The sequence below is a fragment of the Anomaloglossus baeobatrachus genome, chromosome 4, assembly GCF_048569485.1.
Source record: "Anomaloglossus baeobatrachus isolate aAnoBae1 chromosome 4, aAnoBae1.hap1, whole genome shotgun sequence".
Lineage (NCBI taxonomy): Eukaryota > Metazoa > Chordata > Amphibia > Anura > Aromobatidae > Anomaloglossus > Anomaloglossus baeobatrachus.
The window spans coordinates 209,515,324-209,533,194 of record NC_134356.1 but is presented as its reverse complement, the minus strand read 5'-3'; the positions used below and the strand labels follow the sequence as shown (position 1 = coordinate 209,533,194).

The 17,871-nt window shown below is 45.1% G+C and overlaps 1 protein-coding gene across 1 annotated transcript in view; it reads right to left on the bottom strand.

The window, feature by feature from the left end:
* Positions 1-12,838: 12,838 nt before the first annotated feature.
* The window catches only part of LOC142301370 (double-headed protease inhibitor, submandibular gland-like), a 32,535-nt gene continuing 27,502 nt past the window's right edge, over positions 12,839-17,871 (bottom strand). Inside the window, exons 7-8 of the mRNA XM_075342360.1 lie at positions 16,445-16,554; positions 12,839-13,033 (exon numbers count right to left, since the gene is read on the bottom strand). Of these exons, the coding sequence (XP_075198475.1) occupies positions 12,988-13,033; positions 16,445-16,554 (156 nt within the window). The 3' untranslated portion in view covers positions 12,839-12,987. The remainder of the gene's footprint in view (positions 13,034-16,444; positions 16,555-17,871) is intronic.

Sequence of the window (17,871 nt, the reverse complement as noted above, 5' to 3'; positions counted from 1 at the left end):
CAGAACTACCAGAATATTGATAGCGAAGCCACTTTATGAAAATGACTGTCAATACTTTCCTAAAGAAGCTTCGCCTGGAAAACTTAGTGTTTTCGCCAGTGTCAAAAAGATGCCACAAGCATATACCCTTGTTCAGTGTTTTGGGAGTTTTTTCCATTTGAAGTTGTGACAAATACCTTGTTACGATTCCTTCACTCAGTGCATCTAGAGACAGCTCAGTCATCCAGTATGGCACTGGGGCGTGCTGAGCTATCAGTTTGTTGAGTGATAGCTCAGTTGTCCAATGTGAATATGGGAGATGCTGTGATTGTATAAATGTTCCCTGTTCCCTGTGATTGCCCAGCTCCTTAGCTGAGCAGTTTATCCCAGAATTCTACCAGTCGTAGCATTGTGTTTAGTAGTGCTGTTGGCCTGTATTCCTGTGCTCTGTTTGATTGATCTATTGGTGCCTGACCTTGGACTTTGTTCTGACCATCCATTTGCTAACCTCTTTGCTCTAATCTGCTACTCTCCAGGTTTTCTGACTCCAGACACTGACCTGAATATGTCTCTATTTGTCCCATAACCCTTGATGTGCTCTCCTGGTATATGACCCAAGAACTTTTGACTACCTTGCCTCACGATTTGTCATTAGTGACTAGTGTCACATTATGAATGTGTAACACCCTGGGGTTGAGGGGTTTTCACCCGACTCGTCGCTGGGCCAGGGGTGCAGATCCTCTGGCCTGGTTTTGTGACCCCGAGGCATACAGGAGGGAGGGAAGGCAGTGTACGGGAGGAAGGATGGAGGATGGGGTTGGTAGTGATGGTGAGAGTGCTGCTCTCCGGGGCTGATGGTGAAGGTCACAGCCGGGATGGTGTCGCTCCCCACAAGTGGAGCGGGATTAACCCGGGGAGGATGATGGAGGATGGACAGGTAGTGGTAGTCCCCATTGGCACCGCAGTCGTGCCGGCAAATAAGAGGCAAATGAGAGGCATAGGCAGGGGCTGCGGTTCCAGGTCTTTTACTCACTTATAGTTCAGGCGCTGCCCCAGAGTACCAGTCTCTGTCACGATGGGCTCCAGCTGATCCCAGATAGTGGGCGGTCACCGCCAGTGCTCGTGAAAGATTTTCTAGTGAAGTGTCCCCCATTTGCTATCCGGAACCCAGGCTGAGCCTCCAGCTCCAACCCACGAGCCCCACGAAGAAAGAGAAACACTTGACTCCTGTTGTCTGTGCGAGTTATTATCACAAGCTGTGCCTGGGAAAGTCTGCTGTAGTGAATTGGTTGCGCCTACTTCTTACCCCAAGTGGTGCCCGCCCCAGTGGTTGTCCTAGCAACTGAGGAAGTCCCATGTTTCATGATGGCTAACCTCCCTGTCTGCCCTAGTCCATCCCCCTGGGGGAAAGAATCTTATTGTTTTATGTTTGTGGTTTTGTGAAGGCATCGGCAGTTAACCCCCTCCTAACCCGGGATGGATATTACCCCTTAAAGAAGGTGCAATACCCTGTGGCGCCTGAAGCCTCAGGGGTGCCACAAATGGCCTTATACTTTTTTCCCCCCACCTATAGATCCAGTTTGTACGCTTTGTGATCAGGTGGTGAATCTGAACCAGATGGTTCAGGATCTTATCATGGAACACCAGAAGCTAGAATCCTCACAGTCCCAGTTGCAGGTCCAGTTTTCTAGTACCATGGGAGTGTCTCAATGTTCTCCACTACTGATTGTAGTTGTCACTTCTGATTAGTGATAGGTGAGTATGCTCGGCACTGCTTAGTAGTCGATTGAGCATCCCGGTGCTCAAGATGCTCGATATTTGATCAAGTATCCTGGTACTCGGTCTCTATACTCAAGTCTCCACCGTGCATGTTTTGCAGCTGATTCTCAGCTCTAAAAATGCAGGTATTGCCTGCCACTCACAGTAATGCTGTAGCCATTACTGTAATTTCATGGCTGCATTGTGTTTTCCATGCAGCCATGCTTGGCCCACCATACCCGGAAATGGTGCAGGGAGAGTTTCTGTTGGAGAAGGGACAGTGCATTACAGTGTGGCAATATTTGCTGGTGCAACATTAAACCACCAGTCCTTTTCAGGGCTAATTCAAATAGACTCTATTCTATACGAATACTGCTCTTAGCTGTAACTTATGTAGGGTTTGTTTCTGGAGTAGGGGTGTTGTATTAGATACCTTTAAGCAGAGTTTATTGCCTTACACTACTTGCTGTTGCTGACATATAAAACCAAATGTCCTTTTCAAGCCTGGTTTACGTACATTCTTTCCTCTAATAAAACGCTCGTAGTGTTAATTAGTGTAGGGTTAGTTTCTGGAGTAGGACTAATGTTTTAATAGTATCTAGGCAGGGTTCTGTATGGTACAGTCCTTGGTGCTGCCGCGCTTAAGCAAAAGTCCTTTCAGGGCCAATTTAAAAAGAATCTTGTTTTTAATAACAGCGCTCTGAGTCTGCAAGTAGTGTAGGGTTAATTTCTTTAGTATGAATAGTGTAGGAGTAGGGCTGAGCGGATTCGGACTGTAAAAGTCTGCACGTTTTCAGCGCTATCTGTGTGCTAGACCTGGGCGCGGGATTCCGGGTGCATGATCCGGATTCGGCAATTAATAAAAATAAACAAAACAAGAAATAAATGAGCGTTTCATACTTACCGAGACTTGGTGTCATGGCGGCACACTGCTTCCGGGTCGCGCATTTACTTCCTGTACTGTCCATCACATACACACAGCTTTCCATGTTTTCCCCGCCCACCGGCCATCCTCTCATCTGTGATTGGTTCCAAGCTGACTTGCCCCTAGCTTGTAACAGCTCTGCCTGCAGTCACTGCTTATTGCGTCTCAGTAATAGGCTGAACTCAGAGCTGGTAGTCATGCTCTATGGCTGCTCACCCTGAGATGTAGCAGAGCTGGATGTGTCGTCGTGGGACCTCCTGTAGATTACGCCGGAGCTGCAGGGTATTGGGGGTTAATAAAGTGGTGAAGGAGGGTGTGTATTTTATACTTTATTTCAAATAAAGGATTTTTTTCTGTGTCTGTGTTTATTTACATTAATTTACAGATTTGTGATGGAGGTATCTGATAGATGCATGTGCTATCACAAACCTAGGGTTTAGTAGCAACTGTGCGCCGCTATTAACCCCTGCTATTACCCCGATTGGCACCGCATCAGGCCACCGAGAAGAGCCGGTAATGCATTGGGATTGTCACATCTAATAGATGCGGCAATACCGGGCGGCTGCGGGCTGAGAATATACCAGCCCCCAGCTGGCGTTATCATGGCTGGGGATGAAAATTGGGGGGACCGCACGTCATTTTTTTTTTAATTATTTAACAAAAGAAAAGCTGCATGCGGTTCCTCTTTTGATACACAGCCAAGGTAAGCTCAGGGCTGGGGCACAAAACCAACGTTTTTTGTTTCTTTTTAATTTTTGGACCAAAGGATATAAATTTTGTGATTATTACATTTTTACACCATATACCGGCACCCAATCTACACCTGCTAGTAAAAAAGGAGTGCTGAAGTCTGGTGCAGACGATTCAGCACCAAATGTGCACCTCCTGGCAAAAAAACGAGGCAAAAATCGCCGGAAAATAACCACAGCAATAAACCACGGCAAAAACTGCGGCAAAAAAATGCTGCAAAACATCGCGTTTTTTTGCCAGGAGATGTAGATTGGATGCAGGAATATGGTGTAAACATTTCAGCACCAAATTTGCATTCCTTATCCCAAAAATAATAAAAAAAAATAATTTCTGCCAGCAGGTGGAAGTCTGGTGCAGACGATTTCAGCACCAAATGTGCACCTCCTGGCAAAAAACTGCAGCAAAAAAATGCGGCAAAAAAAATGTGTCAAAACACCGCTTTTTTTCGCCAGGAGGTGTAGATTGGAAGCAGGAATATGGTGTAAAAAATTCAGCACAAAATCTGCATCTCTTGGCCAAAAAAACTGTGATTTTTCTGCTAGGAGATTCAGGTCTGTGAAGTCAGTAACCTCCACCTGAGGTCAGGTTACCTGCGATCAGGTGAAGGACCGTGGGAACCTCCAGCTGTGACCGCAAATGACCTGAGTGATGTCACCGCTCATTGGGCAACTCATTCATTCTCAGAGAGCGGTCGTGCTCTATGGCCTCTCTCTGTGATATTCAGCTGTAGCAGAGTGAAGGGGCGTGGGACCTCGTGTGGATTACACCAGACCTGGAGGGCTGTGTTGGGGGTAAAAAAGTGGTGAAGGAGAGGGTGTTTGTATTTTATTCCAAATAAAGGATTTTTCTCTGTGTCTGTGTTTATTTACTGTTATTTACAGGTTTGTGTGTTGCAGGTATCTCATAGCCGCCTGTGCCATCACAAACCTAGGGTTTAGTAGCAGCTGTGCGCTGCTATTAACCTCTCATTACTCTCATTACCCCGATTGGCACCGCACCCGGTCACCGGGAAAAGCCGGTAATGCACCGGAATTGTCACATCTAATAGATGCGGCAATACTGGGCGGCTGCGGGCTGGAATACCAGCCCCTAGCCGGCGTTATCATGGTTGGGGATGAAAATTAGGGGGGAACCGCATGTCAGTTTTCTTTCAATTATTTATTTAAATAAAATAAAGAAATCCGCATGCGGTTTCTCATAGACCAGAATCACACATGCGAGGGACTCACGCGAGTCTGCCATGGCATCACCCGGCAAAGCCTCGCACGTGTGACTGGATACACAGCACAGATACAGCCTGACAACTGGGGCTGCAGTCGCGGGCTATTGCTGTGCTGCTGATTGTTTATTTTTTACCACGATACTGACCCGCACATACTTGCACTGCTTTCCCCGCCCACCGGCCATCCTGGCGCCTGTGATTGGTTGCAGTCAGCTGACATGCTGACACTCAGGGTGGGGGTGCGTCTAGCTGCAAACAATTACAAGCGCCGGTTGGTCGGGCAAAACAATGAATATTGAATTGTCGGCTCTGGAAGGTAAAAGCGTGACCCGGAAGGAGTGTGCTGCCATGAAAGCCCCTCGGTGAGTACACCGCGTTCGATCCTACTCTCCTATCCCCGCCACAAACGTTTTTAATCTCCGGATTCCGGTCCCCATTGACTTATACTGTCGTGCGACATTTGGTGATCGCTGCCGTAGCGAACATTAATCGCTACGGTAGCGTCACACGCACATACCTTTTCAGCGACATCGCTGTGACCGCCGAACAATCCCTCCTTCAAGGGGGAGGTGCGTTCGGCATCATAGCGACGTCACTGTGGCGTCACTAAGCTGCCGCCCAATAGCAGAGGAAGGGCGGAGATGAGCGGCCGGAACATGCCGCCCACCTCCTTCCTTCCTCATTGCCGGTGGACGCGGGTAAGGAGATGTTCGTCGTTCCTGCGGTGTCACACATCGCTATGTGTGACGCCGCAGGAACGACGAACAACCAGTGGCATGCACCACCGATATTTTGAAAAGGAGCGACGTGTCAACGATCAACGATTTTTGACGTTTTTGCAATCGTTGATCGTCGCTCCTTGGTGTCACACACAACGATATCGCTAACGCCGCTGGATGTGCGTCACTAACGACGTGACCCCGACGATATATTGTTAGCGTTTTCATGTAAACTACCCTTAATTGTATGTCAAGCTGGAAAAGTGTGTACATGAGGTACAATTTTTGGACTTCTTGGTGTCATCTGCTGGTTTCCGCATGGATCCAGATAAGGTCCGTGCTGTTCTGGATTGGGATCCTCCTGAAAATCTGAAAGTACTACAATGCTCTCTGGGCTTTGATAATTCTTATGGGAAGTTCATCCAGAACTTCTCGTCGATTGTCAAACCCCTCACGGATATGACCAAGAGAGGTACAGACTTTTTAAGACCTCATCCGCTGGGCTTTCTCTTCCTTGAAGAGAAGCTTTTCTACAGCACCTGTGCTCATCCGACACAATGTCTCACAACCATTTATTGTTGAGGTTGATGCATCTGAGTTGGGGGTTGGGGTGATGTTATCACAAGGGCCATCTCTTAATAAATGGCATCCTTGTACCTTTTTCTTAAAAAAGGTGTAAAAGAAAGGAACTACGGTATTGGCAATAGGGAAGAGTTAGCCATTAAGGCTGATGCTTTGTCTTGAAGTTTTTATTGGGGGTAGCTCCAATGACACTGTCTATTTTACAGGGGATTGGTCATCTCTGCTGTAAGTTATGAGGTCAAGAGCAAGGTGCTGAAGGCTCAGTGGGATGCCCCTGCTTCTTGCCCCTCAGGAAAATAATTTATGCCCTTACAGTCATGCCTAAATATTTTAAAGGAGCCTCATAACTCAGTCCTAGCGAGACACCCAGGTAAATAAACAACCTTTGAGCTCTTTTCTCATCGGTTTTGGTGGCCTAGGCTGCATAAGAACGTAGTGGATATTGTGTCTACATGTAAAGTCTTTGCATGTTCTAAGACCCCCACATACTTATCCTTCTAGGTCTCTCCTACCTTTAGAGATACCGATCATACCATGTATTCATGTATCTTTGAATTTTATGATTAACCTTTCTGTGTCTGTTGGTAAAACTGTGATCTTACTAGTGGTGGACAGTTTCAGTAAAATGGCACACTTCATTGCTCTACCTGCTCACCCTAATGCAAAAACATTAGATCATGTCTTTGTTTCCAAAATTGTGAAGCTTAATGAGGTTCCCTCTGATGTATTGTCAGATCAGGGGGCCCAAATCCAATGGACAGACTAAATGCTTAAATCATAGTTTGGAGACTTACCTAAAGTGTTTTGTGTCCAATAACGACGAAATAACCATGGCAATGAATCCACTGGCAAGTCACCCTTTTTTGGTACCTACGAGTTCTACCCTGATTTCTGTGCATTCAGTAAGGAATGGTTCCAGGGAGGAACCCTTTATACTATGGGGGATAAGTATAAATGCATGGTTGACAAAAGACGTTCATGAGGTCCGGATCTGTGCGTAAATGATTACGTAAGGTTGTTCACTAGGAATATTAAGTTGAAAGTTCCATCTTGGAAACTGGATTCTAAATTCATCAGTCTATATAAGGAGATCACCATCAATAACTCTGTGGCCTTTTGGCTTAAGGTTCCCCCAGCACTTAAAATACACAATGTTTTTCACAGTCATTCCTCAAGAAGTCTGTTACGTCTATACAGTAGAGCAGGGGTGGGGAACTTCCGGCCCGCGGGCCGTATGCAGCACGTAATGACTTTTTATGCGGCCCCTAGCCACATTCCAGGGGACCGCAATGCTCTGGCAGCAGCCGCGCTTTTCCCGGCTGCCGGCTCTTTAAATCCCACTGCTTGATGCCCTGTGGTTAGATGCTAGAATGTACGAGCTCCTACCAGATCCTGACATCAGCTTGTACATTCTAAACAGAGTCACTACTAAATGCTAGAATGTACAGGCTTCTTCCAGGACCTGACTGCAGCCCATACATTCTAGGTTGAACCTCGGCCTGTGCTAGCATGCTCTGGTGGGCGGGGTAAGCAGCACGCTGCGATAAAGTCAGAGAAGAGCTGCAGCAGATTTACCAGCCTCACGGACCAGTGCTGTGCTGTTCATGTAACTCCTCCCAGTCACCCCAGTACTGTGAGCACTCAACCCATCGCTTCCCCCCCGCTCAGTGCACTGTGTACCCCCCTAGTACAGTGTGTACCCCCTAATGCTGTGTGAACCCCTAGTACTGTGTAGCCCCCAGTGCTGTATACCCTCTCGTACAGTGTATACCCCCTTAGCGCTGTGTAACTCCCCCACTGCTGTCAGTGCCCCCCTAGGTGATATTTATGCTCCCCCAGTGCTGTCTGCACCACCTAATGCTGTCCATGCTGCCACCAGTTCTGTCCATGCCATGGTCAGTGCTGTCCATGCCCCCATTATGCTGTTCATGCTCCCCCAGTGCTGTGTGCCACCCCTCCGTACTTTGTACCCCCAGTGCTCTGTACTCACTACTGCTGCTGTCTGTACCCTCCAACTACTGTCTATGCCCCCCAGTGCAGTCAGTGCCTTCCTGGTGACGTTTATGCTCCCCCAGTCTTGTCTGTGCCTCCCTAGTGATGCCACCTAGTGCTGTCTTTGTCCCCAGTCATGTCTGTGCCACCGCCAGGGCTGTCCATGCCCCCCAAGTGATGTATATGCCTCAGCCCCTCCTGTGATGTATTCGCCCCAAGCCCTCAATCTCAATTATAGAGATTGACCGACATTGTGAGACCTCACTCATTTCAAGTGTTTTGAGAAACATGCGATTAATGTCAGTCGGTCTCTCCCTCTCGGTCTCTATTCTCTCTCGGTCGGTCGGTCTCTCTCTGTCTGTCGGTCTATCCCTCTCCCCCCCCCTCTCTCATACTCACCGATCCCCGGCGCGGCGCTGCATGGCGTTCATACTGCTCCGGCGGCTTCTCCTCTTTTGAAAAAGCTGGCCGCTCATTATTCAATCTCGTATTCCCTGCTTTCCCCGCCCACCGGGGCCTATGATTGGTTGCAGTCAGACACGCCCCCACGATGAGTGACAGCTGTCTCACTGCAACCAATCACAGCTGCCGGTGGGCGGGTCTATATCATGCAGTTAAAAAAATAAATAATTAAAAAAAACGGCGTGCGGTTCCCCCCAATTTTAATACCAACCAGGGTAAAGCCACACGGCTGCAGGCTGGTATTCTGAGGATGGGGAGCCCCACGTTATGGGGAGCCCCCCACCCTAACAATATCAGCCAGCAGCTGCCCAGAATAGCCGCATCCATTAGATGCGACTGTCTCGAGACTGTACCCGGCCATCCCGAATTGCCCTGGTGCGGTGGCAATCAAGGTAATAAGGAGTTAATGGCAGCAGCCCATAGCTGCCACTAAGTCCTAGATTAATCATGGCAGGCATCTCCCCGAGATACCTTCCATGATTAACCTGTAAGATAAAGAAAATAAAGACATACACCAAAAAATCCTTTATTTAAAATAAATTACAAAAAAACCCAACCTCTGTCACCACTTTATTAAACCCCCAAATACCCCTCCAGGTCCGACGTAATCCACAGAGGTCCCTCGATGCTGTCAGCACTGCTACATCGGAAGCTGACAGACAGCGGTCACAGACCACGACCGCTCTCTGTGAGCTCCCCGCAGCGACTGAAGTGAGTCGCACCATCAGCGATGACATCACTCAGGTTACCCACGGCCACAGATCTCAGCGGGAGGACTGCAGCTGTGGCCCTGGGTAACCTCAGTGACGGCACCGCTGATCGCGCGGCTCACTGCAGTCACTCGGGATTTCCGGTCACCGGTGAGACCTTCACCGGTGACCGAAAATCAGGCCATGCCACACAGACAGAGCCGCGGGATGACGAAGTCAGGTGACGTTCACCTGACTTCATTCTGATCGTGCGGCTCTGTCTGTGTCTGCTGTCAGCGGCTATTCAGCTCTGCTACATGGCTCTGTCTGTGGCTGCTGTCAGCGGCCATGTAGCAGAGCTCAATGGCAGATGACAACTGCTGAGAAAAAAAAAAAAGGTTCACACACGAATCACACACGCATTACACACGCTCTGCTAGCCTGGAAACAATTAAACACTGACCTAACGTGAACTAAAATCGGCTGAGTTTTTTTCAGGCAACTCAGACCGATTTTACACTCATAGGTGTGTTTCCAGCCTTACTGCTACAGGTGGCAAGAAGCGTGGATTCTTGCATTGTTCAAAGTTCTCTCCAATACTTGATGCACTGGTTTCATTGTTAATCTCCTTCTGCGGTAGATTCTGCTGCCATAACAATACTAATGTTGTGCATTTTTTACATTATATTAGTGTAAGGAGATTTCCGCATTATTAACCACCATTCACACTATAACCTGTCATTATGATAATACCAGTTGCAATGTATTGAGATATCTCCATTGTTATTTCAATTGTGTATTCTATTCTGCTGCTGTCTTAACATCATTGTTGTAATTTTGGATGTAACTGCTGTTGATATTAAAACTTGTCATTGTGATATTATTGGTTGTGATGTATTAAAAATCCTTTCAATTATGGTGGATGGGGAACATGAGCAGTAACAGGAGGACTTTGTCTTCAGGAAAATGGAGGATTGAGATCTGTATGACCCATGTGACTAATGACGTCAGAACGCCTGCGCAGTGGAACTCCTTTATCGGTCTGCTGTACACATATAACCAATTCTATCATCTGCCATATATAGCTAAAAGTCATTTTTAGGAATAATTTACATACATTCTATTCTCTAAAAATTACCACTCTTAAGGGTACTTTACACGCTGCGATAGCTCCCGCCCCCGTCGTTTGAGCGACATTTCGTGATCGCTGCCGTAGCAAACATTATTGCTACGGCAGCGTCACGCGCACATACCTTTCCAGCGATGTCGATGTGACCGCCGACCAATCCCTCCTTCAAGAGGGAGGTGCATTCGGCATCATAGCGACGTCACCGCGACGTCACTAAGCGGCCGCCCAATAGCAGAGGAGGGGCGGAGATGAGCGGCCGGAACATCCCGCCCACCTACTTCCTTCCTCATTGCTGGTGGACGCAGCTAAGGAGATGTTCGTCGTTCCTGCGGTGTCACACATAGCGATGTGTGATACCGCAGGAACGACGAACAACATCGTACCTGCAGCAGCAATGATATTATGAAAAGGAGCGACGTGTCAACGATCAACGATTTTTGACGCTTTTGCGATCATTGATCGTCGCTCCTTGGTGTCACACGCTGCCATGTCGCTAACAGCGCGGGATGTGCTTCACTAACGACGTGACCCCGACGATATATCGTTAGCGATGTCGCAGCGTGTAAAGCACTCTTTAGTCTGTAATGTGTAGGGTTAGTTTATGGAGTAGAGAATGTTTTCTTGTTTCTGATAATACCGCTCTGAGTCTGCAGGGTAACTTAAGTTAATTTCATTGTTTAAATCCCACTGTCAGTTTCTGATCGTGGTATTTACCGCTAGCCGGTGGTGAGCGTGCCATTCCCTACCACTGTGGTGTGATCACGGGGTGCCAATGGGTTGTCATGACTGCCAGGGGTCAGCTGATGACACCTGTGACTGTCATGAATGTAGTTCTTGTGAACACTGGCTGGTCAGTTTTTTTCCATATGGTGAAGATGGTAAATAAAAAAACAATTGTTGAATTTCATTTTTTTTGCAATTTCACCACACTTGGAATTTTTTTCCCACTTTCCAGTATTCTATTTGGAAGAATGAATGATAGCTTTCAAAAGTACAACTCGTTTTGCAAAAATTAAGCCCTCCTTTGGCTATTTTGACTGAAAAAAAGTTCTGGCTCTTGGAAGAAGCGTAGGAAAAAGCGAAAACGAAAGACTGAAAATTGCCGGGTGATAAAGGGGTTAAGGTACTGTACTGCCATACATCAGCAGTACACCACACTCATTTAGGCCAGAATCACATTTGCTAGTGTCTCGCGTGTAACTCGCGCGAGTCTCTCATGGTAGAACCCGGCATGGCCGCACACTATGCATACAGGAGCGTCTGAGCTGCATAGAGATACATGCAACCGACCCACTCCTGTCAGGGGAGTGTGCGGCCAGGTCGGGTTCTACCATGAGAGACTCGCGCGAGTTACACGCAAGGCACTAGCAAATGTGATTCTGGCCTTAGACGTTTCTCTCCCTATATCTGATAATATGTTGTACTCTCTGACCTCCTATCCTTGAGCTGAAAACCCTAAAATGGCCAGTGCTTTCCCTGCCTTATCTTTTATTGTACCTGTGACAGTTCCTTCTGAATGTTATAAAGCGGTGACTGAACCAAATATTGTCAGGAGGATTAAGGTTCATTTCCTCCCGGCAAAGGGGTAAGATGTGCAAACGCAGGACAGGTTCCAAATGCATGGCCTGAACTGACATTATTCACTCTCACAGTCTACAGTAATGTTTGAAATGGCACCAACATTTGTTTATTTATTTTTGATCCATGGAAATTAAATTACAAATTGTTTGAAATTCTCGGATTTGAATTTGTGCAAATTTCATCAAAATTAGACTGGAAGTCCTTTTGCAGCAGATAAAGTTAATATCTCCAGCAGGTACCTTAAGGAGACTGGAACTTTTATCTTTTTGTTACAATATTTGCAACATTTGTTTGTGGTATAATGCTGTTGATTTCTAGTTTTTTTTTTCTATTTTTTACTATATTTAAATGCTTGCTGTAGTGTTATGTATAAAACTGAACATACATGCCTCATTCTATGCATAGAACATTGCCTTTTCTCTGATTACCAGACAGAAAAATCTAATGTCAGGCTGCCAGCAGGGGGAGCTGGAGGCCTGCAGAGAAAAACACTACATGGAGCTGAATGAGCAAGGAGGGGAACTCCAAGTGTGTGCTAATGCAGTGTCTGCCAGCATCAGCAGGACAGCTGAAGCTGTGGAGCATGTGGAGGATGGTCAGATGAGTCCGGGTCATCCGGGCAGCAGGAAGACCGGAGGAACTAGCAGAGGAAGAGTCGAGATCAGGCCAAAGTCAGTACCAGAGAAAACAACTGAGTGGGTAGGTAGGAGAGGGGGGAACAATCGGGGCTATTTTGGGAAAAAAGGAGGTGGGACAGAGGAATGGCAGAATGACTAGGGGACAGAACACAGACAGAGGCTTAGGGCACAGAGAGAGAACGGATCAGGATCACACTTACCGGGACCAGCACTCACAGGCAAAGCAGCGCTAAGCTTATAGCCGGCGCTGGTTCACTGGCAATGTCAGCTTTTAAGGCATCCAGGCTCCGGAAGTGAGGCCCGGGAGAAGGCTCCACCCAATAGCCATGTGGAGGAGGAGGCGAACCATGACACCTAGTCAATAACACTGATGATGCTCTAACTTAGACCTAAATCATATTCATAAAAGCTATTTTTGATATTTAAGTGCCCTTTTTATTTAAGAGAATTGTAACTGATAAAATTTAGTATATTTCAAGACCATGTGTGATGCTTTTCCATTTACATCAGTTTTATGTTCACATTACAAGAAATGTAATTATGATACATGGATTAATAACTCTATTCTTGACATTTTCCTTCAGCAAACATCTTCAGGTCAGCATTCCTGTAAAATTAAAACAAAGAGAAGGTTTCAGAATCATATTTTTCTACAGATTACATGACATAAGAACAAAAAAGAGCCACATAAAGTATTATTGGCAACAACTCAATAATTGATAATACCCAAAAAGAGAAGAGTCTTTAAGTTTGCCAGATATAAAAGACACTCAAACAAACCATAATTATAAATGTATAAAACATTTTATTTAAATAATGCTGTGGATGTGTCAATAATTTAATCAAAGTGATATAGAAAAAGGACCAGGGAGAATGGGTGCTGAAAGGGCGAACACCCCACGTGTCCTAGAAGAAAATAAGGGAGAAAATCTCCAAAGGATCCAAACCCCCTCCCAGGGTAGTAAGTAACCACACAGAGGATAACACCCAGAGGGTGATGGATCACAAGGAACCGGGGTAGCACGTGGGACGTCGGTCCCCACGTGCTACCCCGGTTCCTTGTGATCCATCACCCTGGTAGGTGCAGCGCCCTTTGGGCTTTACTTAGGTTTACCTGATTTATTAGGCTTTACTATACCTCTGGGCTGTCATCCTCTGTGTGGTTACTTACTACCCTGGGAGGGGGTTTGGATCCTTTGGAGATTTTCTCCCTTATTTTCTTCCGGGACATGTGGGGTGTTCTCCCTTTCAGCACCCATTCTCCCTGGTCCTTTTTCTATATCACTTTGATTAAATTATTGACAGATTACATGACATGTATCTAAGACGTATACAAAATCGACAGGAAGTACAGTTAGATCCAGAAATATTTGGACAGTGATACAATTTTCGCGAGTTGGGCTCTGCATGCCACCACATTGGATTTGAAATGAAACCTCTACAACAGAATTCAAGTGCAGATTGTAACGTTTAATTTGAAGGTTTGAACAAAAATATCTGATAGAAATTGTAGGAATTGTACACATTTCTTTACAAACACTCCACATTTTAGGAGGTCAAAAGTAATTGGACAAATAAACCAAACCCAAACAAAATATTTTTATTTTCAATATTTTGTTGCGAATCCTTTGGAGGCAATCACTGCCTTAAGTCTGGAACCCATGGACATCACCAAACGCTGGGTTTCCTCCTTCTTAATGCTTTGCCAGGCCTTTACAGCCGCAGCCTTCAGGTCTTGCTTGTTTGTGGGTCTTTCCGTCTTAACTCTGGATTTGAGCAAGTGAAATGCATGCTCAATTGGGTTAAGATCTGGTGATTGACTTGGCCATTGCAGAACGTTCCACTTTTTTGCACTCATGAACTCCTAGGTAGCTTTGGCTGTATGCTTGGGGTCATTGTCCATCTGTACTATGAAGCGCCGTCCGATCAACTTTGCGGCATTTGGCTGAATCTGGGCTGAAAGTATATCCCGGTACACTTCAGAATTCATCCAGCTACTCTTGTCTGCTGTTATGTCATCAATAAACACAAGTGACCCAGTGCCATTGAAAGCCATGCATGCCCATGCCATCACGTTGCCTCCACCATGTTTTACAGAGGATGTGGTGTGCCTTCGATCATGTGTCGTTCCCTTTCTTCTCCAAACTTTTTTCTTCCCATCATTCTGGTACAGGTTGATCTTTGTCTCATATGTCCATAGAATACTTTCCCAGAACTGAGCTGGCTTCTTGAGGCGTTTTTCAGCAAATTTAACTCTGGCCTGTCTATTTTTGGAATTGATGAATGGTTTGCATCTAAATGTGAACCCTTTGTATTTACTTTCATGGAGTCTTCTCTTTACTGTTGACTTAGAGACAGATACACCTACTTCACTGAGAGTGTTCTGGACTTCAGTTGATGTTGTGAACGGGTTCTTCTTCACCAAAGAAGGTATGCGGCGATCATCCACCACTGTTGTCATTTGTGGACGCCCAGGCCTTTTTGAGTTCCCAAGCTCACCAGTCAATTCCTTTTTTCTCAGAATGTACCCGACTGTTGATTTTGCTACTCCAAGCATGTCTGCAATCTCTCTGATGGATTTTTTCTTTTTTTCAGCCTCAGGATGTTCTGCTTCACCTCAATTGAGAGTTCCTTAGACCGCATGTTGTCTGGTCACAGCAACAGCTTCCAAATGCAAAACCACACACCTGTAATCAACCCCAGACCTTTTAACTACTTCATTGATTACAGGTTAACGAGGGAGACGCCTTCAGAGTTAATTGCAGGCCTTAGAGTCCCTTGTCCAATTACTTTTGGTCCCTTGAAAAAGAGGAGGCTATGCATTACAGAGCTATGATTCCTAAACCCTTTCTCCGATTTGGATGTGAAAACGCTCATATTGCAGCTGGGAGTGTGCACTTTCAGCCCATATTATATATATAATTGTATTTCTGAACATGTTTTTGTAAACAGCTAAAATAACAAAACTTGTGTCACTGTCCAAATATTTCTGGCCCTGACTGTAACTCCTCTATATTATTGATTTAGGTATTCATACACCTTAAATATACTTAACTCCTTACACACATTGGCTGTACTGGTATATCCGATGTTGGGTCCCTGTCTTTGATGCGGGCTCAGGACCTGGGCCTGCCCCATTTCCGGCAAATGATAGCTGTATTATTCAGCCATTGTCTTTCTCAAACAGCTGCGGGAAGAACTAAGTGCCACCTGTTTCTGCCAGCCACATAAATGCTACTGTCAAGCATTTACAGTGGCATTTACAACACGAGGCCTGCTGTTCTATATGCCAATCACCTCCTTTACACAATGTGATTGCAAGGTGTCCCTAGTTTGTCATGACAGATGGGAATCTGAAACAAGCCCTTGCTACATTGACTGAAAAAATGAAATATTATGGGTCTTGGACGAAAGTGAGGTCAAAACCAAAACGCAAAAACAGAAAATCGCCTAGTCGGGAAGGAGTTAACTGAATTAACATTAAGAGCATTGGCATCCTCTTAAAGGTGTTTTCTTGCGACTGACAGGTAGGTTAGACATGGCTTTAGACATTTATGACATATCCTGAGACATAATCATGGGATATACCATAAATGTCTACCAGGTGCCACCCCTGGACCTCATATATGGGTACAATTTGTTCACAGATTCCCCATTCCGACTGGTGCCCAACCTGCATTGATAAAAGAAGTGGTCACATATAAGCCCACTCTCTTCACTGGAGATATAGCCGATGTGCAATACAGGTGGAATCCTCTGCCTTCTACTGATGTGCCCATCTACACAGTAAAGCAGACAGGAAAGCTGCAGAAAATAGGATGTATAGTTTGTGACTTCTCTAATGGCCAGTTTGAGAACATAAGCATCTTATGATACGTATAGATATTCACATTAAAAAAACAACCTTGAAACTGTAAAAAAAATAGTTTATGATAAAATCCCAATCTTTATGACATTTTTCAAATTCTATATCCTCTACAAACATTTTCATTAAGCTGTAGATCTGAGCAGTACTTACTTTTTCTTAGCACCGCATAAATTGCATTTGCTGGGATAGGTTATACCATCAGATCCACAAACAGGTTGGTAAATTAAAGTACAAAAATTTCCGAATTCCGCACATTCATCCTGTAGCGCGGAAAAATAGAGAAAAAAGATTTACAGCTATCAAGTAAGTATGCATATAAAATTAATTAATTCCTTATAGATAATAAGTTATTTATTTCCATTTATTTATTTTCTAACTTAATTTTAACCACCACTCCAGCATTTTGTTTTTTAGATTCCCTAAGGTAACTAATAAAAAAAAAGTAAGGATTAAAAACATATCTAACCAATATTAAAGTTTAAATCCTTCCACATTTCTTGTCGAAATCTAAAAATTATTGTATTTGTCATTGTCTGACTAAATAAACCATAAAAAGATTTATCCCATACAAGTAAAGAGCGAAATAAAAAAAACTAAAAATCAAATAAACAAAATAATATTTTTTTGTCAAGTTACTTCCCCACAAATTAGAATAAAAGAGACTAAAAGTTATATAGACTCTAAAATGGTATCAATAAAACCAACAACTTACTGTAAAAAACGCAAGCCTTTATACATAAAAAGTTAGTTTTCAAAATGAAATAAAAAAAAAGGGAAAATTTGAAATGGGAGAGCAAAAAAAAAAAATATATATAAATAAATAAATTTGTTATCACCGTAATCTTCTTAATTCAGGTCACTTTTTACTGCAAAGGGATCATAAAAAAATACCCTAAAACAAAGGTTGATTTGCTGTTCTCAGTTTTCCAGTTTAATCCCCTTGGAATTTTGTCCCATTTTCAGTTCACATTATGGTGAAATGAATGTCAACCAAAACTACAACTAATCCCTGAAAAAAAAAAAAAAAAAAAAGCCCTCAACATCTACAATACTTTGAGATCAGGTCTTCGTTTGGCTCTGATCTCAACAGCATCGAGTCTGAAAGATTTGTCTAAAGGCCCCGTTACACACAGCGACATCGCTAACGAGATGTCGTTGGGATCACGGAATTCGTGACGCACATCCCGCCTCATTAGCGACGTCGTTGCGTGTGACACGTACGAGCAACCGCTAACGATGTAAAATACTCACCAAATCGTTGATTGTTGACACGTCGTCCATTTCCCAAATGTCGTCGCTTGTGCAGGACGCAGGTTGTTAGTCGTTCCTGAGGCAGCACACATCGCTACGTGTGACACCCCAGGAACATCAAACAACACTGTACCTGCGTCCTGCTGGCAACGAGGTGGGCATGACTTTCTGCGGCTGCTCTCCGCCCCTCCGCTTCTATTGGACGGCTGCCGTGTGATGTCGCTGTGACGCCGTACTAACCGCCCCCTTAGAAAAGAGGCTGTTTGCCGGCTAGCAAACAGCCTTTTTTTTTAAGGGAGCGGTTCGTGCGGCGTCACAGCGACGTC